The sequence below is a fragment of the Perissodus microlepis genome, chromosome 9 (assembly GCF_051167445.1).
Source record: "Perissodus microlepis isolate ML-2025 ecotype Zambia chromosome 9, ASM5116744v1, whole genome shotgun sequence".
Lineage (NCBI taxonomy): Eukaryota > Metazoa > Chordata > Actinopteri > Cichliformes > Cichlidae > Perissodus > Perissodus microlepis.
Genome location: NC_140469.1, coordinates 28,722,534 through 28,745,340, shown reverse-complemented (window position 1 = coordinate 28,745,340; position 22,807 = coordinate 28,722,534). Strand labels below are relative to the sequence as shown.

Genomic DNA, 22,807 nt, shown 5'->3' with positions numbered 1-22,807 from the left:
TTCCCCCCCCCCCACAATTTTAATTATAAGCTAGATATATTTCTACTAATGGAATTAGTTTGCTAACAGCAACAGGGATGAGTCAGTGAGTCAGTTGGGCTTGTAAATCATGATTCACGAGTCAGTAAAGTGATTGTCGAGTATTGAACGATTCGTTCACGAATCGAACAACACTAGTGTCGTGTTGGTAGGGAGCGCTGTCGGCAGACAAGGAGATGCGCTATAGACCATCTCTCCCTTCTGTAATCATTGGAAACATAAGATCTTTACTCAATAAGATAGATGAGTTCACCTCGCTAACCTGGTCACAGAGGGGATACCGGCAATGTAGTATCATGATGCTAATGGATTCTTGGCTAACACCGCTAACTCCGGACACAAGCGTGACGCTACCGAGATTCCAGCTACTGCGAGTGGACAGGACAAGAGACAGAGGTAAGAGGAAAGGACGGGGGCTGGCAGTGTTTGTGAATGACAGATGGTGTAAACCCGGGCACATCACTGTAAAAGAACCACTCTGCAGCAGAGACATTGAGCCTTTAGCCGTTTAATATCAGGAGACTTTAATCATGTCTCTCTGAACTCCACACTGCCCACCTTCACACAGTATGTGACATGCTCAACCAGAGACAATAAAACACTGGACTTACTGTACGTCAGTGCAGAAGAGGCATACAGTTCATCACTTCTCCCTTCCCTGGGCAGATCTGATCACAACCTGGTGCACCTTGTCCCTGTGCATAAGCCCTTAGTGCACAGGGAGCCACCAGCCACCCGCACAGTGCAGAGATGGTCAGAGGAGAGCGAGGAGGCTCTTAATGACTGTTTTGAGTCTACTGTGTGGGAGGTGATCTGTGAAACCACGGAGAGGACATCGACAGCCTGGGGACATGCATTACAACAAAACAATGTTGGCGAAGTCTGGAGAGGCCTCAGAACCATCTCGGGGCACAAAGGTCAGAACTCTCTGCCTGGCAGGGATGTGAGGTGGGCAAATGAACTGCATCATTTCTTCAACAGGTTTGATTCATCCATGAGGCAGTCTCCAACATTGGCTGCAGACTCACCCACCCCCACTGCTGCTGTTCCACCTCTGACACCTCAGATACTTAACACCTCCTCTACTCACCCTGGTCACTCCTCCCCACCCCCAACAACAGCATCTGATACACACTTAACACAAGGCTCCATCCTGCCTCTCTCAACCACCCAGGTTAGGAGGGAAGTGAGGAGGATTAAAGCCAGGAAAGCTGCAGGTCTAGATGGCATCAGCTCAAGGGTTGTCATGTCCTGCGCAGACCAACTGTGTGGGGTGATGGAGCACCTCCTCAACCTGAGCCTGAGGCAGCTCTGGAAAACCTCCTGTGTTGTACCAGTGCCAAAGACCTCAACAGCTATGGGCCGGTGGCTCTGACATCCCACCTGATGAAGACCCTGGAGCGGCTGGTCCTGGCTCAGCTTCGGCGCCTGGTGAGCTCATCACTGGACCCACTTCAGTTTGCCTAGCAGCAAAAACTGGTTTGCAGAAAGGCTGCAACTTCAGTGGTGTGGCTTTGTTCCGTCAGATACACAACAAAGCACTATTTTTGGTAGCGCATGCTAGCGGGCCGTCGTTATTGCCGTGTTTTTTTGGAAAATACGGCACACTTAAAATCAATCCTTTGATTTTTCTGAAAATCAACAGTGCCACTTATAATCCTGTGTGTCTTATGTATGAATTCTGGTTGTGTTTACTGACCTGGAAACGATTTTATGTGGTACACGAAGCTCAAAAATGTTTTAGTATGACTTTTCTAAGCTACGAATCCGCATCGCTTGATGGATTGTTGGAGCATTACGGCTATCGTAGGCAGGAGCCTCGCGGGTGATAAAAACTGTGCTTCAACATAATATTACCGTATTGTGTGTGTATAACCTCCTTTTAAGTTTTGTGGATATTATACATGGTTATGCTGAAGATATGTTGGCCAATTTCCACTGGAAATGCCTTTTGGTTAAACTGTCAGCAAAGAATTTGCATTTGCACTGTTAATTTTTATATAACTGTAATGCACATAAAAAACAGCTGCTTGTTTATGTGAAAATACATTGATGGGGTTTTTTGCACTAATAAAGTTGTGGAGTATTTTGTCTCGTGTCAATGATATCGTCAGTCACCTGGATTTTGGACTACCTCACTGACCGACCACAGTATGTGAGAACTCAGGGCTGTGTGTCGGAGAGGGTCGTCTGCAGTACGGGGGCCCCACAGGGAACCGTTCTGGCACCGTTCCTCTTCACCATCTACACTGCAGACTTCTCCCACAACTCCACCCAGTGCTTCCTGCAGAAGTTCTCTGACGACTCTGCAATAGTCGGCCTCATCACTGATGGGGACGACAAGGAGTACAGTACAAAAGTACATCACCTTTAAATCACTGCTCAAAACTCATCTATTTAGAATTGCATACACCTGATCTGCTCAGTTTTTATATTTGCTTTTATACTTTTATGACTGTTTATGTCTAAATTTTATCTGCCATGTTTGCGATATATACATTTTTCTTATGTTTTTTATGGTATTGTTTACATGTTACTGTAAGTTGACCTTGACGGTCTGAAAGGCGCCTATAAATAAAATGTATTATTATTATTATTATTAAAGAGAAGTGACTCAAGGCTTTGTGGACTGGTGCCAGCAGAACTACCTCCAGATCAACACTAGTAAAACCAAGGAGTTGCTGGTAGACTTCCGCAGGCACTAACATCCCCCACTGCAACCACTGAGGTCCAAGGTATGGACATTGAGACTGTGGACATCTACAGGTACCTTGGTGTTCATCTGAACAATAAACTGGACTGGACTCATAACTCAGACGCCCTCTACAGGAAAGGGCAGAGCAGGCTGTACTTGCTGCGGAGACTCAGGTCTTTTGGAGTGAAGGGCCCACTCCTGAAGACCTTATATGACTCTGTGGTGGCCTCAGCCATCTTTTACGGTGTGGCCTGCTGGGGCGGCAGCATCTCTGCTGGGGACAGGAAGAGACTGAACAGGCTGATCAGAAGGGCCAGTTCTGTTCTAGGATGCCCTCTGGACCCAGTAGTGGTGGTGAGTGACAGGAGAATGGTGGCTAAGCTGTCATCCCTGTTGGACAACATCTCCCACCCAATGCAAGAGACTGACAGCACTGAGCACCTCCTTCAGTGGCTGCGGCATCTACGATGTGGGACGGAGAGATTTCGCAGGTCTTTCCTCCCCACTGCTGTCAGACTCCACAACAAAGACTTCAACTGACCAAGCACACACATCCACACATGTGCAATACTCTTTCTGGCATCGTTGTATTATACTCAATTGTAAATAGTATTTGTATTCTATTTTATTCAATTGCATGTAGTATTTTATTTTATTCTATTGTGTACAGTATCTTATGGATATATTATTCCAGTGTTTTTTCTTAAAATTTTCTATGCAACTTTGCACTGTCCACTGCTGTAACAAAACAAATTTCCCACGCGTGGGACTAATAAAGGTTATCTTATTTTATGCAACCAAGACTACATATCTCCCGTACTGGCATCCTTACACTGGCTGCGAGTTAGGTTTTGAATTCATTTTAAGATTTTATTATGTGTTTTTAAGGCGTTGCATGGGTTAGGACCCTCAAACCTTTCTGATCTTTTAAATTTGTTCACTCCTGTAAGATCACTGAAGTCTGTGGATCAGATGCTCTTAGCTGTCCCAAGGTCCAGATTAAACACAGAGGATAAGAAAGGTCTGGCCTCTCTTATCTGGAAACAAAATTAACAAAATTGATTGAAAAACCTGTTGCAAAAATTCCTTTTTGTTTAGTTTTGTCAAGCTACAAACTGATGAACTAGATTACTGGTAGAATGATGTATAAATTAAACATGATTTGCCCTCTTGTGCATATTGTATTGATGTATCATGACTAGTAATGTGGGATACCACTGATTTCCTTTCTGATATGATACCAAGTGAAATTCAGGGTGGCATCGACGATACTGAACCGATACTTTGTATAAAAACTTATTTTATTTATTGTTTCTTAAATTTTAGCGTCATCATGATTACAGGACATCAGACTACTTGTTCTTATCACATAATAGTCGAATTCATCATGGCTCCTTTAAGTTCGATAATTACTATGACCTCTGCTCATGTAATTAGGAGCTGGTGTGTAGGAGCCATTTTTCTTATTTCCCTGTCTTTATCACCACTAGAGGGTTGTATTTCATTTTATGTACTGGTTATGGCAGAGGTAGGTACGGGGTTATTTAAGGTCAAGGGTAATTCTGTCCAGGTGTTGCTGATGAGAAGGGGCAAACCATTTCCTACTTTGCTTAATCTAGTTACTTGTTGTCTGTGTTTAAATGGAAATTTAAATGGACGTTGCAAAGGAAATAAAAGTCCCCTCCTTGATTCAGAGTCTTTCTGTTAGGTTTTGTATTGTTGATTGTCATTTATGCTTAGAAATATCTACTTATATATGCTTAGAGTTTTATAATTAGTTTTAGATTGGTAGAGGTTTGATCCTTAATAGTCTGCAAACTTTGTGTGCACACCTACATCCTGGGAGCATGGGAAGAGGTCGTACCTTGTCTTATTGTTTTATGGTAGGATAAACGTGTCTATATCTGTTTTAGGCTAAGTGCCTTTTGTTTAGATGAACTGCTGGACTTCCAGACCGGCAGGTTTAGGGAAGTCATTTATGGGGTCACACTCTGACCCCACACACACACACACACACACACAGGCAAGGTACTCTTTGTTTGTATGTAGACGTCATATGTTAATGAACCTATGCATATTCATGTAACCTCAATAAAAGAGCAGTGTTACGGGGGAGCGGACGAGAGCAACTGGGGTCAAGCGAAGGAATGGCATTTGTCCGGTTCTCTCCCGTGCACGAGAAACATGAAGAACTTTGCCTACTTCGTGTCTTGCTTTGCTGTGTAATTATATTGTCTTCAACGTTCCAGCGAATAGGTTCAAGCTACAAACCTATCATTTTCCCTTTTGACGTAAATGGTCTCCTTGACTCTGGTCTCAAACCGGCGTTCCTCCCTGTCCTGGATGTGTACAGGATGTGTTCCTGGAGGACAGGCGGGTCCATGGACCAGTCCACAGCTGAACACCGTACTTGGGTTCAACTTCCAGTGAAACTGAGGCCACAGCTCAGGACAATAGAAGATTGAAAAATGCTGCCTGGTCTAATGGGTCTCAATCTCTACAACGTTCAGCTTTCAGAATTTGTCTTAAACAGCATAAAAGCATGGATCCATCCCACCTTGTATCAGGAAAACATTGATGAACTTTGAGCAAATGAAACCACAACTTTAAAAAATGAATTCCCAAAATTAATTGTTTCGACATCTTAAACACAAAATCATAAGTTTTAATACCTACAGCAAGTTTAAGGAAAAATAAAAGATTTTAAAGATCTTTCAACATTTTTTCTCAAATATAAAACAGCAGATGGAACTTACATGCATCTTCTATGGGATTGTCTAAAAATATCTAAATTCTGGCTCTGCATCAACAAGAAAATGAACTTGATACTAAACTTTAAGATATATAAACATCCGGTTCAATTCTTACCACGGTTGCTGCCTCTGAATAAAAATCTGGACAAAAAGAGATTCACGTTATTAAATAAGCTTATGTTTAATGTCAGGAGATGTGTTATTGAACTGGATTACGGAGCAGCCCCCCTACTGTAACTCAGTGTTACAAGGAAATTTTTCATAACTTTCAGGTCAGATTTTTAATAAGTTGCAGGAACCCTGTTCAGTGTGAGTGGAGAACAGCCAAGTCTCCTCCTCTGATAAACCTCCATCTGTGCCACTGAAAACAGTTCATCTGACTGTGACTGTAAACATGTTTCCATTTGTCACTTCAGTCTTTACTCTGAAATACAGGAAATGAAATCACAGCTCAAACTTCTTCATCCAACTGCTGGAACAAAGCGAACCACTCGACATGAACACTGAAGCAGAACAGTTTAGAAAGCTTAAAATGAGACTAGAGAACCATTTTCATTCATAGTTGCCTCATCAGATCTTTACAGGAGATTCACTCTGAACTCTGTGGAGCCTGATCTCAAGGGTTTTGAGTTTGACCCTGAAACCAGAAGAGGATCTTTCTGTCTCTTCAGATTCACTGTGATGGGAGTGATCACGCCGATGTTTGCACAGAGCAGATAATGAAGTGAATGTTTGGGCACATTGGTAACAGTGAAACAGTTTATTAGTAACGTGGGATCGTTTGTGTTCGGAGTATGAACTGAGATTCCTGAAGCTCTTGTCACACTGGTCACAGCTGTAGTTTCCTTCCATGTGTGTACGTTCATGAAGACTACGAAGAGATGATTGTGAGAATCTTTTGTCACAGTGTCTGCACTTGTATGGTTTCTCTCCTGTGTGGACTCGTTTGTGTCTTTTAAGCTCACTTGCAGTAATGAAAGATGATCCACACTGATCACAGAGGTGCTTTTTTGTCCCACTGTGAATGAGTTCATGTTGTTTTAATCCACTTAATGTGGTGAAGCTTCTCCCACATTCTTTGCAGTATTTCAGTTTGTCTCCAGTGTGTCTACGTTGATGTGTTTTTAGGTCAGCTTTCCAACTGAAAGTTTTTCCACAGAGGTCACAACGAAAGTCTTTCCCACCACCACAGTGATGACAGGGTTGAGAACTGGATCCATCTGTGTCGCTCTGCTTCTAAACAAAGACACAAAGACAGTGTAAGTCAGTCCTTCAACATTTTTATCCTGAACGTCGCCTGAAATAAAGAGCAAATAAAAAACAAACAAAATCATAACTGAAATGAAAATCTGAATAATCACTCAGAGCTGCTTTTTCATGCAGTAGAATTGCCGAAACATCAGAATCAGTGAGCTGCAAGCTTTCAGCCCCGACTGTGTCCGTGCCGTCAGGTGAGAAAGGCGACAACTCACTGATTCTAATTCGCGGGTCTGCGCTTTGTGCAGAATCCGTGTACCTCCTCTAGTTTACTGTTTGAGCTGTTTGGTGGTTGTCAAAATTTTGTGAGGTTTCACCTGAGATTCGGGCGTTTCGGGCAAAATAAAATTATATTAAAAAATTCGATTCAGGATTTTAATGAATTGATGTCACGTTATCCAAGCCAGAATCGATTTTAATCGGTAAATCGATTATCAAAACCCAACCCTAGCTAACACAGTTCAATGAGCAGAGTTGTTTCAAACAGTCAGGCTAAAATGACAAGATAACAATATAAATACATACCTCACAGTAACTGCACTTGTAGAGTCTCTTTCTGGTGTGGATCTGTTGGTGTAGTCTCAGGTCATGTGGAGATTTAAAAGTCTTCTCACACAGGTCACATTTATAAGGTCTCTCCTCAGTGTGGGTAAACATGTGGCGTTGTAACTGCGTGTTGGTTATAAACCGTTTGCCACACTGTTCACAGCAGTACACATCATGTCCGGTGTGAATGCGTAGGTGTGTATTTTGGTACTCTAACCGGCTGAAGGTTTTCCCACAGATGTTACAGCTGTATGCCTTAATTCCAGAGTGGGTAACTAGATGCCTCTGTAAGTTGCTACTGTGAGTAAAAGCTCTCCCACACTGATCACAGTTGTACGCTTTAACTCCACTGTGGATGAGTTGGTGTGTTTTTAGGGAACGCTTCCAGGAAAAAGTCTTTTCACACAATTCACAGCTGAACGGTTTCTCTCCAGTGTGGATGACCTGATGACGTTTTAGTTTAGACTTAGCAGGAAAACCCTTCCCACAATCGTCACATGTGTATTTGTTCTCTCTCTTTCTTCTGTGAGGTTTGTCGGCCTCCTGAGAGCGCTGACTTCTCGCTCCATGTTGGTCCTGCAGTGACAGAGATACAAACAGAGGCAGTGAGTGAAATGCAGTTGTGGAACAAACTCAACCTTCAAACTCCCTCCATTAACACTAGTTTTAAACCTGAAGGTGGAGTGTGGCACCAAACACCTTATAGGTCTCTTATCCCCACCTACTGGTAGTTCTAACACATTACATCCAACCTGGTGTTAAAAATAATTTATGACTGTTTAAACACTCTAAAATATTTTTCCTTTTTTCCCTTACTTTGACTCCCCACAGAAAAAAAGACTTTCTACTCATTATATTTTCAAAACAGACTTTTTACTTTTGGTTTGAGGAATTTGAGGGGAGTTATTTCATCACTAAGGGCATCAAACATCAAACCAATTTGAGCCTGAAAAGAACACATGAAAGACAATCTTGATCGTGTACTAATCACAAGGGTATGAAACATAAAAAGAGATGAAAGAGGCAAAACTGTGAGTCATAGTCAGGAGTTAAAGTGAGACGTTGTTCTTCTTTCTTTTTTGCACAGCACCTGAACAAACAGGTAATTTCAAATGCAGCGTTTCTATCAACAAACATCAGCAAACACACAAACTGTTTGTGTGCAGTTTGTCTCACAGTGTGTTGCTGGCTAAAGGTCCAGCTGCTGTACATCACAGGGAGAGAAAAGAAAGAGAGCTAACTTCACTCAGAGATGGAGAAAGATAAGACACACAGGACAGGAGAGGAAGAAGAGAGGTTAGATTTAAAGGGAAGGACTGCTCAGTGGGATTCGATCAACGTGAGATTAAAGCTTACATGTAAGTCCTCATGTGTTGAAATCAGGTATTGGGTCTGTACATGTGACATTATGTTTTTTTTTTCAGATTATGAAACATGCTGCAAAACAATCTGAGGCAGATTAACTGTGCCGCCTCAGATGCAGCCTTTTCCATGCAGTAGAATTGCTAACATGCTAACACAGTTTAATTTGCAGAGTTGTTCCAAACAGTCAGGCTAAAATGACAAGATAAAAATATCAATACATACCTCAAAGTAACTGCGCTTGGAGAGTCTCTTTCTGGTGTGGATCTGTTGGTGTAGTCTCAGGTAATGTGGAGCTATAAAAGTCTTCTCACACAGGTCACATTTATAAGGTCTCTCCTCAGTGTGGGTAAACATGTGTTGTTGTAACTGTGGGCCTGTTGTAAACTGTTTGCCACACTGATCACAGCAGTACACATGTCCGGTGTGAATGCGTAGGTGCGTATTTCGGTTCCCTATCTGACTGAAAGTTTTCCCACAGATGTCACAGCTGTATGCCTTAATTCCAGAGTGGGTAACTAGATGATTCTGTAAGCTGCTACTGTGAGTAAAAGCTTTGCCACACTGATCACAGCTGTACGCTTTAACTCCACTGTGGATGAGTTGGTGTCTTTTTAGGGAACCCTTCCAGGAAAAAGACTTTTCACACAATTCACAGCTGAACAGTTTCTCTCCAGTGTGGATGACCTGATGCTGTTTTAGTGTAGACTTAGCAGGAAAACCCTTCCCACAATCGTCACATGTGTATTTGTTCTCTCTCTTTCTTCTGTGAGGTTTGTTGGCCTCCTGAGAGCGCTGACTTCTCGCTCCATGTTGGTCCTGCAGTGACAGAGATACAAACAGAGGCAGTGAGTGAAATGCAGTCGTGGAACAAACTCAACCTTCAAACTCCCTCCATTAACACTAGTTTTAAACCTGAAGGTGGAGTGTGGCACCGAACACCTTAAAGGTCTCTTATCCCCACCTGCTGGTAGTTCTAACACATTACATCCAACCTGGTGTTAAAAATAATTCATGACTGTTTAAACACTCTAAAATATTTTTTCCTTTTTTTCCTTACTTTTACTCCCCACATTAAAAAAAAGAGTTTCTACTCATTATATTTTCAAAACAGACTTTTTACTTTTGGTTTGAGGAATTTGAGGGGAGTTATTTCATCACTAAGGGCATCAAACATCAAACCGATTTGAGCCTGAAAAGTAACACATGAAAGACAATCCTGATTGTGTACTAATCACCAGGGTATGAAACATAAAAAGAGATGAAAGAGGCAAAACTTTGAGTCATAGTTAGGAGTTAAAGTGAGATGCTAGGGCTGCACAATTAATCGTTAGAAAATCGCGATCTCAATTCATACTTATGTGCGATCTCATTTCCAAATGACAACGATTAAAAAAAAAAGAAAAGAAAAAAAAAGATGACGATTGTACCGCATTTTGATCCGGGACATGAACACAAGCGCTCACTCTTCCTGCTCAACAAATGACAAGGGCGGAGCCTTATACCACGTGATACAGAAGCCAGCTTGCTGATGCAGGGGAAAAAACAACGGAGAACACGTGAGAGATGACAAAGCTGTAAAGGTCAAGAAAGTGACAGGAGAAAATCCGTCCCGGTCAACCACCCAAACATCAATAACGGGAACCTTATACAGCGCCTCCCCATACCCGTCGAACTCCCGCAGGCACAAAGAAATTACGGAGGCTTTCACTTATCACCTGGCTAAAGATATGGCTCCCATCAACACTGTGCAAAACGAGGGATTTAGGAAAATGATCAACACCCTAGACCAGGGGTCGGCAACCTGCGGCTCTTTAGTCCTTACAGTGCAGCTCTGCATGGTTTGGGAAAATAAATTAGAAGTATTTAGCTGAAGTGTATTTTATTTATGTTAGTTCTTTTTTAACTTGTAGTTCTAAATTGGAAGATTATTGTGATATTGAAACATAAAAATAAAATTATATTCTATTTTTTTTTTCGCTCAAAATAAGCGTCACACTGGCGGAAGCCGGTGTACCCCCCGAAACGCCATGAAATTTATCGAGACTTTCAACCCCAGGTAGGCCAATTATGGATCTTCGGATCCACATTATGTCAGCAGCTGTTCTCCACCGTGAACTATGTTAAAAACAAACGCCGCTCACGCCTCACAGATGACAGCTTACAGTCCTGCGTAAAGATGAAAGTGACTTCGTACAACCCCGATCTGCAGACGCTGTGCGCAGAGGTTCAGGAGCAGAAGTCCCATTGTAAACATATCACGGCAGACCCGACGATGTTTGTATGAACACGCTTTTCAGCATCTCTTTATTGACCACTTTTCACACACGGTTGCTGTACGCATACAGCCGGCTGTAGCTTCTCAGCTCACAGCCCGACACACACCAACACAACAGCATAGAGAGCACAGACTTTAAGGCGGCAAGGCGTGATTGCGGGTCCCGCTCAGGTGCATCCGCCTCCCCTGCAGCAGCGCTGCAGACCACGCCCCGCCACACACATTAACCAGGTAAAATACATATTTGGGCAGAATTTTGCAAATATCTATTTTTCATCTTTTAGCAGCATAGTGCTTTTTTCCAGTTATTTTTTAAAAGTCAGGTCAAGGCTCCAAAAGCCCAAAGACGATATAAGGGTGGCGGCTCACAACAGTTTTTCTTTGCTACATGGATCATTTTAGTTCAGCTGGGTGTCTTTCCTTTTGTTATATTTCTTTAAGAGTTCAAAATGTGTTAATTACAGAAATAAAATGAAATTTTCTCTGTAGCACTTCATGGATTTCATAAGCAACACACCTTAGTTGTTCACACAAAGCATAAAGGTAAAAAACAATATATACAGTGTTATCTTCATTTTAGATGTCAAAAAGTATTTGCGGCTCCCAGTGTTTTCTTTTGCGTGGAACCCGGGTCCAAATGGCTCTTTGGGTGTTAAAGGTTGCTGACCCCTACCCTAGACAAACGCTACACAGTGCCATCCCGCAACTATTTTTCAAATGTTGCACTACCTGCTGTATACACGCAGTGTCGAGCAACGGTGGAGACGAAATTGTTCTTATGTTCAGTCTCAACTGTTACGAAGTTGATGTGCAGTTAATAAGTGCAATAAATATTTATATTAGAAAAGAAAATCGTGAGAGAATTGTGATCTCAATTCTAAGCAAAAAAAATTGTGATTCTCATTTTATGCAAAATCGTGCAGCCCTAGGAGACGTTGTTCTTCTTTCTTTTTTGCACAGCACCTGAACAAACAGGTCATTTCAAATGCAGCGTTTCTATCAACAAACATCAGCAAACACACAAACTGTTTGTGTGCAGTTTGTCTCACAGTGTGTTGCTGGCTAAAGGTCCAGCTGCTGTACATCACAGGGAGAGAAAAGAAAGAGAGCTAACTTCACTCAGAGATGGAGAAAGATAAGACACACAGGACAGGAGAGGAAGAAGAGAGGTTAGATTTAAAGGGAAGGACTGCTCAGTGGGATTTGATCAACTGGAGATTAAAGCTTACATGTAAGTCCTCATGTGTTGAAATCAGGTATTGGGTCTGTACATGTGACATTATGTTTTTTTTTTCAGATTATGAAACATGCTGCAAAACAATCTGAGGCAGATTAACTGTGCCGCCTCAGATGCAGCCTTTTCCATGCAGTAGAATTGCTAACATGCTAACACAGTTTAATTTGCAGAGTTGTTCCAAACAGTCAGGCTAAAATGACAAGATAAAGATAAAAATACATACCTCACAGTAACTGCGCTTGTAGAGTCTCTTTCTGGTGTGGATCTGTTGGTGTAGTCTCAGGTAATGTGGAGCTTTAAAAGTCTTCTCACACAGGTCACATTTATAAGGTCTCTCCTCAGTGTGGGTAAACATGTGTTGTTGTAACTGTGGGCCTGTTGTAAACTGTTTGCCACACTGATCACAGCAGTACACATCATGTCCGGTGTGAATGCGTAGGTGTGTATTTCTGCTCTCAATCCGGCTGAAAGTTTTCCCACAGATGTCACAGCTGTATGCCTTAATTCCAGAGTGGGTAACTAGATGATTCTGTAAGTGGCCACTGTGAGTAAAAGCTCTGCCACACTGATCACAGCTGTACGCTTTAACTCCACTGTGGATGAGTTGGTGTATCTTTAGGGAACCCTTCCAGGAAAAAGTCTTTCCACACAAGTCACAGCTGAACGGTCTCTCTCCAGTGTGGATGACCTGATGACGTTTTAGTTTAGCCTTCAGAGTAAAATCCTTCCCACAATCGTCACAGGTGTGTTTTTTCTCTCTCTTTCTTCTGTGAGGTTTGTCGGCCTCCTGAGAGCGCTGACTTCTCGCTCCATGTTGGTCCTGCAGTGACAGAGATACAAACAGAGGCAGTGAGTGAAATGCAGTCGTGGGACAAACTGAACCTTCAAACTCCCTCCATTAACACTAGTTTTAAACCTGAAGGTGGAGTGTGGCACCAAACACATTAAAGGTCTCTTATCCCCACCTGCTGGAAGTTCTAACACATTACATCCAACCTGGTGTTAAAAATAATTCATGACTGTTCAAACAGTAAAATCATTTTTTCCTTACTTTTACTCCCCACATTAAAAAAAAGGACTTTCTACTCATTGTATTTTCAAAACAGTCTTTTTACTTTTGGTTGGAGGAATTTGAGGAGAGTTATTTCATCACTAACTGTGTTATTTAAAGACTGCATGAAGATCCTCTGCAGGTTAGTGCAGGATAAACAGGTTCGTTTGCTGAACTGTGATGGATTTAAAGTAAAGAACAGTGTGTGACTGGTGCACAGTGACTGTGGTGCTCATGTCCGAGTTAGATTACATCAAGTGTAGCAGAGATTCATTTAAACTGAAGCTCATGATGCTGACATTCATTCACTGAGTTCCACCTTCATACCAACAGTATACAGGGAGTGCAGAATTATTAGGCAAATGAGTATTTTGTCCACATCATCCTCTTCATGCATGTTGTCTTACTCCAAGCTGTATAGGCTCGAAAGCCTACTACCAATTAAGCATATTAGGTGATGTGCATCTCTGTAATGAGAAGGGGTGTGGTCTAATGACATCAACACCCTATATCAGGTGTGCATAATTATTAGGCAACTTCCTTTCCTTTGGCAAAATGGGTCAAAAGAAGGACTTGACAGGCTCAGAAAAGTCAAAAATAGTGAGATATCTTGCAGAGGGATTCAGCAGTCTCAAAATTGCAAAGCTTCATCGAAGATCATCGAACAATCAAGCGTTTCATTCAAAATAGTCAACAGGGTCGCAAGAAGCGTGTGGAAAAACCAAGGCGCAAAATAACTGCCCATGAACTGAGAAAAGTCAAGCGTGCAGCTGCCAAGATGCCACTTGCCACCAGTTTGGCCATATTTTAGAGCTGCAACATCACTGGAGTGCCCAAAAGCACAAGGTGTGCAATACTCAGAGACATGGCCAAGGTAAGAAAGGCTGAAAGACGACCACCACTGAACAAGACACACAAGTTGAAACGTCAAGACTGGGCCAAGAAATATCTCAAGACTGATTTTTCTAAGGTTTTATGGACTGATGAAATGAGAGTGAGTCTTGATGGGCCAGATGGATGGGCCCGTGGCTGGATTGGTAATGGGCAGAGAGCTCCAGTCCGACTCAGACGCCAGCAAGGTGGAGGTGGAGTACTGGTTTGGGCTGGTATCATCAAAGATGAGCTTGTGGGGCCTTTTCGGGTTGAGGATGGAGTCAAGCTCAACTCCCAGTCCTACTGCCAGTTTCTGGAAGACACCTTCTTCAAGCAGTGGTACAGGAAGAAGTCTGCATCCTTCAAGAAAAACATGATTTTCATGCAGGACAATGCTCCATCACACGCATCCAAGTACTCCACAGCGTGGCTGGCAAGAAAGGGTATAAAAGAAGAAAAACTAATGACATGGCCTCCTTGTTCACCTGATCTGAACCCCATTGAGAACCTGTGGTCCATTGTCAAATGTGAGATTTACAAGGAGGGAAAACAGTACACCTCTCTGAACAGTGTCTGGGAGGCTGTGGTTGCTGCTGCACGCAATGTTGATGGTGAACAGATCAAAACACTGACAGAATCCATGGATGGCAGGCTTTTGAGTGTCCTTGCAAAGAAAGGTGGCTATATTGGTCGCTAATTTGTTTTTGTTTTGTTTTTGAATGTCAGAAATATATTATGAAGTATATTTGTGAATGTGGAGATGTTATATTGGTTTCACTGGTAAAAATAAATAATTGAAATGGGTATATATTTGTTTTTTGTTAAGTTGCCTAATAATTATGCACAGTAATAGTCACCTGCACACACAGATATCCCCCTAAAATAGCTAAAACTAAAAACAAACTAAAAACTACTTCCAAAAACATTCAGCTTTGATATTAATGAGTTTTTTGGGTTCATTGAGAACACGGTTGTTGTTCATTAATAAAATTATTCCTCAAAAATACAACTTGCCTAATAATTCTGCACTCCCTGTAGTGTCTAATATAAAGACAGTGTACTGTCAGTGTAGAGGATGGAAATCAGCCAGGACAGCTCATGAAACATCTGCTGACATCTGGTTGAATTCAGTTGTGTACATCCACAGAGAGCAGCAGGTCAGCTGATCACAGCCTGTACTTTAACAGGGCTCTAGAGTGTGACCAATTTGGTCGCAAATGCGACCAAATTTTTCAGTGGTGCGACTAAAAAAAAATATTTGGTTGCACCTGTGCGACCAACTGATCGGGTAGCAAAAAAAAGATAAAATAAAAAAAATCTGCAACCTTCCCTGTGGTCAACAACAGACACACATTATGCCCCTATCGTGGACTAAACCAATCAGAGATAGTAAGGGCGGGACCTCTCTGATTGGCCGTGGTCCAGTTGAAAGTGCAGGTGGAAGTGGGAGGTGAGTAGCTTGAATAAAGCGATATCAATTCATTTAATCCTGAATCGACTTTTAAATATAACTGTGTTTTGCCAGAAACACCAGATTCTCAGATTAAAGCTCACAAAACCATTTCGACAACAACCAAACAGCAAATGAGAGCAGGTACACGGATTCCACACAAAGACGTAAACACAGACCCGACGCATCAGAATCAGCTATGTCTTTCTCGGCTTTCTCACCCGACGGCCCGTAGACGGACACGCTGTCGGAGCTTAGCGATTCTGATGCGTCCGGTCCGCGCTGTGATTACGTCTTTTTGCGCTGATTCTGAGCTACAGGTTTTGTCTCTCTCCAAACAAAATTCACCGAGCCAGCAGCAAAAGAAGCAGCAAACTGCGCTTCACATTTGATCAATGTCGTCATGAATTTTGCTGTTTTGCTTCCACGACAATTAAAATCACACTTCATGCACAGCTAGCTCTCTCTCTATCTCTCTCTGTACTTCAAGAACAGTTTCCCGTCTCCAATCTCTGTTTTCTGTATTATTCATTCGCTTATTACCCACCAGTCTACCGTTGTTTACAGCGCTGTCTTTTTCTTTTTTCACTTAAATGACCTCGGACAAGAAAGCCTAATTTCTGCTGTTCAATACTGAAGAAATTGAAACTTTATATGCAGAACATTGTAGAATATTTTTAAGGTTATCTGCTATAAAAAGCCAGACCAGGAAAATCTCCTTAATGTTTTTCTGTGTTTTATTCTCAGTTACTTTCACACAAAGGCATCTGCTGTGATGTTCACAATTCTGATGAAGTCAGTACTGATAAATGATCAGAATTATAATATTTCTGACTGTCTGAGGCTAAGTTGAATCGAATCGGGACTTTGAAAACCGGAATCGAACGGATTATAGAAATCAGTGATGATACCCAGCCCTAGTGAGCAGCCTAGGCACGACAGAAGTGGATGTAGCTGTAATAGGAAAAGAACTATTGCTAACTTTTCTGTTAAGTTAAGGCCTGATCCTTCTGAAATTCATACCCAGTGCTCTGACACGGTGTCATCAATCTTTGAAAGCTGAAAAAGCACAGTGTATCCAGAAAAACACATTATATTATATAAATTATTATAAAATTTGTGTGCGCCTAACTTTTGTGCCGGTATGCCTAACTTTTTAAAGTTAGGCGTACCGGTACGCCCATGGCAAAAAGATAGTCTAGAGCCCTGTTTAAGAAAATCTACTGGAGCTCTCAATAGAAATTATTGTGAGCTGTGATTCTTTTCCCCACGCTGAGCCACTACAGATGATTTTAGGGTTCCCACCTGCTCAATCCCACTTTAACCTCTTCCCTGCTCATGTTCCTGTTTAGAGGCAAAGTCACCCTCTACAATGTAGGCAACAGAAAATACACATATGTTTTATTTTCCTTTATTTTCTACTAGACTGATTCAAACAGAGAACCTTTATTAGAAATAAATAGTTTGTACTTCATTTACTAATCTTATTTTATTATTACATTAATAAAGCACAAGGTTCAGTTAACTTTGGATAAAAACATGTGGTTAAAATGTTCTTCAAGGAGCTACTTTTACTTTTTTACTCTGATTACATTTCAGAGCCTGTACTTTTTCACTGTTACTTAAGTAAAGAAGGTGAATGAATACTTTTACTTAAGTATTTATAACACTAATATCTGTACTTCTACTTAAGTATAGAGTAAATGTACTTTTGCCTCCCCTGATCATTTCTATAATATTATTTATATCAGTGATGGCCAAATGAAGCTTTCTGAAACACTGAAGCTTGTATTGAAAAAAGGTTCATTGCTCAAAGCTTTTCAACACAGTCCTCTTTGGTGACATCTGCTGGCCAAAATATGAAGAGCAGCTTGAATCTACAAATTATAATATAGAGCTTCATTATAATTGCCCACTCTACAGAGCTCAGCTGACAGCTTCTGTTTCATATCAGGCTGCTGTTGTGGTGCTTTGAACGTGTATTTTTTGGGGTGATGAAAAAACTGTTAGGTTTAATGTATGTGTTACAGGTTGCCATTTAAAAAGCTAGAATGCTTCTGTTTGCTATCTAGGTAACCTACGCATATGACTACGTGCATGACATTGATAAGGGGAACAAGCAGCCTTGAGAAGAACAGATTCTACCAACAACAATCTGGGAGAGCTGCACTCCCATCAGATAACCACACACAATGTATAATCACGCTTGCACAGCACAATCACTTTGTAACCAGTTATAGTAGTTTCTCATAGGTAATACAGCAACAAGCTTTATGAATATTCATGTGTGTAACCAATAAAAACAACCTGCAGGGGGAAAGCAAGTTGAAGTGGGCTGGAGACAACTGCTTCCCCCTCGCGAGTGAAAACTTGAGCTCTGTGTGACCTCGTTCCTGAGTGAGTTTCTGTTTATCCAGCAGTATCAGGGGTAAAACTCTGACAAATGTCCATTTGATTATTAATAATTTTGATGAATAAACCTTCCTTATTTTAACATGTGCTGTGGTCTCTAAAAAACAACATAATATACAACACAGTCATATAACAGGTTGGGAGTATGAGAGTTTGAGACGTGACTGATTATTTGGTGAAACTGTGATATTTTCCTCACCTTTGTCGTGGTTCGAATTTTTGAGGAAGAGACATACGACTGAAAGTCCATAGTGGGTCAACACAAATGATTTTATTAAAACACATATATGTGGTGAAGATGGGCTCTGGAAAACCTCAGCCTCGATCTCCCCCGAACAAGAGCTTGGGTGTGATATTTATACACATAATATACGTGACTCCAAATGGAAAACAACATGCATGTTCCAGTAATTCTATCTCAGGAGATATTCTAAAAAAGAACAGTTACTTCCTTTGTTTGTCCAGACGCTTCCTGTTATTCCACCCTCTGCGCTTATCAGAGCTAAACTGTCACGTATGCCGCTAAACAACATTTGCAGTCAATTTACTCAGGCAGACTATGTGTCTGTGTTGTTAACCTTAGTGAATGACCCCCCTCTACGTCATCTGTTACCAGGCAAACATCAATAGCACAGGGCACACGGCCTTTATTTCATCTCTAGACAACATGTATAATATGTGTTAAATTGTACTGTAAGCATGTAGGCAATTCTTTCAACTTAAACTTTACTCCATAGATCAGTCGAACTCGCGCCGGCTGTAGCTTTAAACCATTAATTAACTTCAACTCTTTAATAAGCACAAAAGGCAATATATGTGTATATAAGATTATAATGTAATTATACTAACTCCTGAAATACAGACTTTAATATAACATCAACCGTTTCAATAAATGTGTCAATGAAATGACAATAATGATAAATCATAAATGATGCAACAGTAATAATAAGGATTATGAATAGTAACATAGATTATGAATGTAAAATAATATTTCACTCCGATACCTTCTGTGTTGAGCTCATTGTTTCCTCTGTAGTGACTCAGCTGAGTCCAAGTAGCTGAAAATGTTCCTCTGCTGCTCCGTCAGACTCTTCTCCTCCTGCTGATCAGCTGGGACACAAAACAGATCTTTGTTAGGCTCCACACTGCACTGAAGAGTCAAAGTGTCTCATATGTTCATCTGACAACACAAAGTACAAATTTCACTCTGATTGCTTGTAGAAATCTTGTGAGACGTGTTGTGCTGCAAAGTGAGGAAACTCTCTCACTCACTTATACTTCAGGAGGAACTTTGTGACATTGGCTCTAATATTCTAAGCAGCCCTTTACTATGACAGGGCCAGAAAGTCCTATTTGAAGGTTTGGGAGAAGGACCATGTTAAAGGTGGATTGGGGTTTATACACTTTGTTATGATACAGGTAAGGCTGTAAGAGCCTGAGAAGGTGTCCTGAATGAACCTCTAAAACCAGTTTTCAGCTAATGACTCTGCTTCAGTCTGGAAAACAGCAACTACAAGTTTAAAGACTCCATCAACAATTCACACCCAGCAACAGCCTGAACAGCTCCTCCTGTGGTTTCCACAAACAGGGACAGACCTGTTACTCCCCCACCCCACACTTTCCACACCTTCAGCCCCCCAGTCCCACCACCTCCACCATTCCCCAACAACCAATGATTAAAGCTCATTGATCAAATGCTGTGATTGCAGCGACTCACTCACTGTTGTCGGGATGAAATATTATTTACTGTTACTATTCATAATCATTATCATTATTGTTGCATCATTTATGATTTATCATTATCATTTCATTGACACATTTATTGAAACTGTTGATGTTATATTAAAGTCTGTATTTCAGGTGTTAGTATAACTACATTATAATCTTATATACACATATAAGCTAGGTCAAGTTAATTAATGGTTTGAAGCTACAGCCGGCGCGAGTTCGACTGATCTATGGAGCAAAGTTCAAGTTGAAAGAATTGCCCTACATGTTTACAGTACAATTTACCACATATTGAAGGCTGGTGTGTGTGCTCAGCAGCCTGCTGCATTGAAGTTTGCCTGGTAACAGATGACTCAAACGGAGTCAGGAAGTATACTTCTAAAATGTCTTTGTTTGTTGAGTGAGGTCATGTACTGAGGTTAAAACACAGACATAAGTCGGCCTGCACACATACATAGTAGACTTGTGTTGCTTGTAAACGGCATGCTCATGTTCTGTTCTGAAGTGCAGAGGGAGTGGAATTACAGGAAGCATCTGGAGGAACAGAGGAAGTAGCTGTTCTTTTTTAGAATATGTCCTCGCTGGAGTTACTGGAACAGGCATCTGCAGTGACGCATATTACAAGTATAAATATCACACCCACCTATTGTTCGCGGGAGATCGAGGCTGATGTTTTGCAGAGCCCATCTTCACCACATATATGTGTTTTAATAAAATCATTTGTGTTGACCCACTATGGACTTTCAGTCGTATGTCTCTTCTCAAATTCGAACCACAACACTGTGAACGGTAATCATGGCCATTGATTAATGAGCTTTGATCAGTGGTTTCAGTGCTTTCCTTCCTGCTTTGACTGCAGCTGTGTTTGACACAGGAAGACATTTTTACATTCTTCACGATTATACTTTATTCTTTTTGGGGGAAGTGCAGCTTTAAACCTTCACATGATTCAAGTCAACCCAACAAATCAATCTGAACGATCACAGGTGGGAAAAACTTCTGTAGATAAAATAAAATAAAAACCAACATTCAATCCACAACATTATTAAAAACATGATTCTCCCAAATCACCAAGAGCTGCACATTAACCACCACAATATATTTTATTCTCTGTGCTTTCAAATATGAACACTGTTTACTTTCATCTCTGTTTCATTAGTTTTTGTTAACATCTTCCTGTGCATCACTTTACAGCAGCCAGACTCATTAAAATGAGACTTTGTAGGAGTTCACTTCCTCTCATGTGTTCATCCACAGCAGCTGGACAATAAAGTTTATTGTGACCCTGATACTGCAGCAGATCGCTCTCATCCATTTCCTGTTATCACTTCAAATAGAAATGAGGCTGTAGAGGTTTGGTGCATGCAGAAAAACAGCTGCAGGGACAATGAAAAGACTTTTCTGCTCCGACTTCTCCCAGCATGCTGAGCTAATGATTAGTTGGTGTTTTTCTCCAAACACTCTCTCACTCTTCTCTCAACGTGTTCACAATAAACTGTGAACAGACACCGAGGAGAGCAGCAGAAGACCTCATTCAGGAGCTAAACTCAACATGAACTGAACTCACAGTAAAGTTAGCTCGGTGCTTACCTTTAGATGAGCCCACAAACCGAGAGAAACTCCGCGATGAAGCTGCAACTCTTTCCAAACACAGGAAACAGATCAGGGAGCAGAGACCCACGTGGTTCACGCTGATCTCAGCTACGATCCAGGAGACAAGGGTGGGCAGATCGATGCAGATATCGATCCAAACGTTGGTTTAGTTTGTTTTATCATCCAAATTCACTCTTTTACTCGCTTAGGAAGAAACGGTAGCTCCGTCTGAGTTGTCACTGTCACTGTCACTACCCGATCCGTACCGGAAACCCGATCGGTACCCCGCATGCGCGAAAGCTGTCTACTTCCGGTCGAAGCGTTTTACGATAGTTACGGGTCAGAGTATCTGTAAAGATGTTAAGAACAATAAGTATCTCTTAAATTTTTTCCAATAATGAAGCATTTCAATATAATGTAGACAAAAACAAAAAATAAAAAGATAGTTACGGATCAGGACTCCCCGATCCGTACTGCGCATGTGCAGATTTCTCTTCTTCTTCTGTTCAATTTAATGGCAGTTTACTCTCCAGTCTACGAGTAAAGCGCCACCTGCTGACCAAACGAATGAACCGTATTGGAAACTAAAGCAGCGTCATTACAAATGCATGCTTAATTTGATTTAGTGATAGTCTAGTGTGTTCATGCTTGTCTGTGTGAAGAGGATTGTTGGAATAGTGATGATGATGTCCGCTATCACTGTCAGTTGTCAGTAAACACTTCATCTGGCTGATGAATCTTTACGTGACACATTACTAAGTCAGTATTATTAAGTCTGTAATTCGGCACCATTCTTCTCATTTTACGGCGCTGTTGTTCAATCGGGGGACGCTCTCTGTTGAGGAGAAAAGCATGAATTTGTTTGTAAATGGATTATCCACTGTTTAAATGTCCTGGTAGTGGGAGGCAGAGCTGTTTAGAAATGCTAGGAGCTAACTGGGCGCTAACCGTATCATTCAAAAATGTATTTTTTTTTTCCCATAAATTGATTTAATTTATGCACACATTTACAATCTCTCATTGGGAGACAACATTGGTGCAACAACATCTTGAAATGTTGAGTAAGAAACCAAACGAAATAGAAGAAGACTAAAAGAAAAACAAAACAAAAAAAACCATATAAATATGTGAAGGCCATTCTTATGACATTTAACAGTTTCCTTTCTGTGAACACTTTAACATACATGTGGCTTACTTGGTACACTAAAACAAAACACATTTATTAAAAGGATAGAAACTGGGTCCCATTTTCACATATCAAAGCAGCATCATTACATGAATCCTTCAGTAATTCTAAAGATGACAAAAAAGATTTTAATTCAATCTTCAATGCAGTTATTGTATAAAACTTGTGTTAGAGTCAGTGGGGTCATCCCATCTATTCTTACACTCAACCAGTTTACCAAATCCTGCCAAAAGTCAGTCGTTACTGAGCAGGAAAAAAAAAACAAATGATCAATACTTTCATTTTGTGAACAAAATCCACATGGCTCCACCTCAAACCCAAACCTTTTTTTAAGCATTTCAGCTGCT

At 41.2% G+C, this 22,807-nt stretch overlaps 1 protein-coding gene across 1 annotated transcript; it reads right to left on the bottom strand.

The window, feature by feature from the left end:
- Positions 1-3: 3 nt before the first annotated feature.
- Positions 4-21,558, bottom strand: LOC146380715 (uncharacterized). Its single transcript, XM_084940216.1, has 6 exons — positions 21,272-21,558; positions 18,958-19,063; positions 12,391-12,987; positions 8,878-9,471; positions 7,270-7,866; positions 4-6,723 (listed from the first exon to the last, which is right to left on the bottom strand). The coding sequence occupies exons 2-6, from the start codon at positions 18,973-18,975 to the stop codon at positions 6,058-6,060; spliced, it is 2,472 nt and encodes an 823-aa protein (XP_084796342.1). The 5' UTR covers positions 18,976-19,063; positions 21,272-21,558; the 3' UTR covers positions 4-6,057.
- Positions 21,559-22,807: the final 1,249 nt, after the last annotated feature.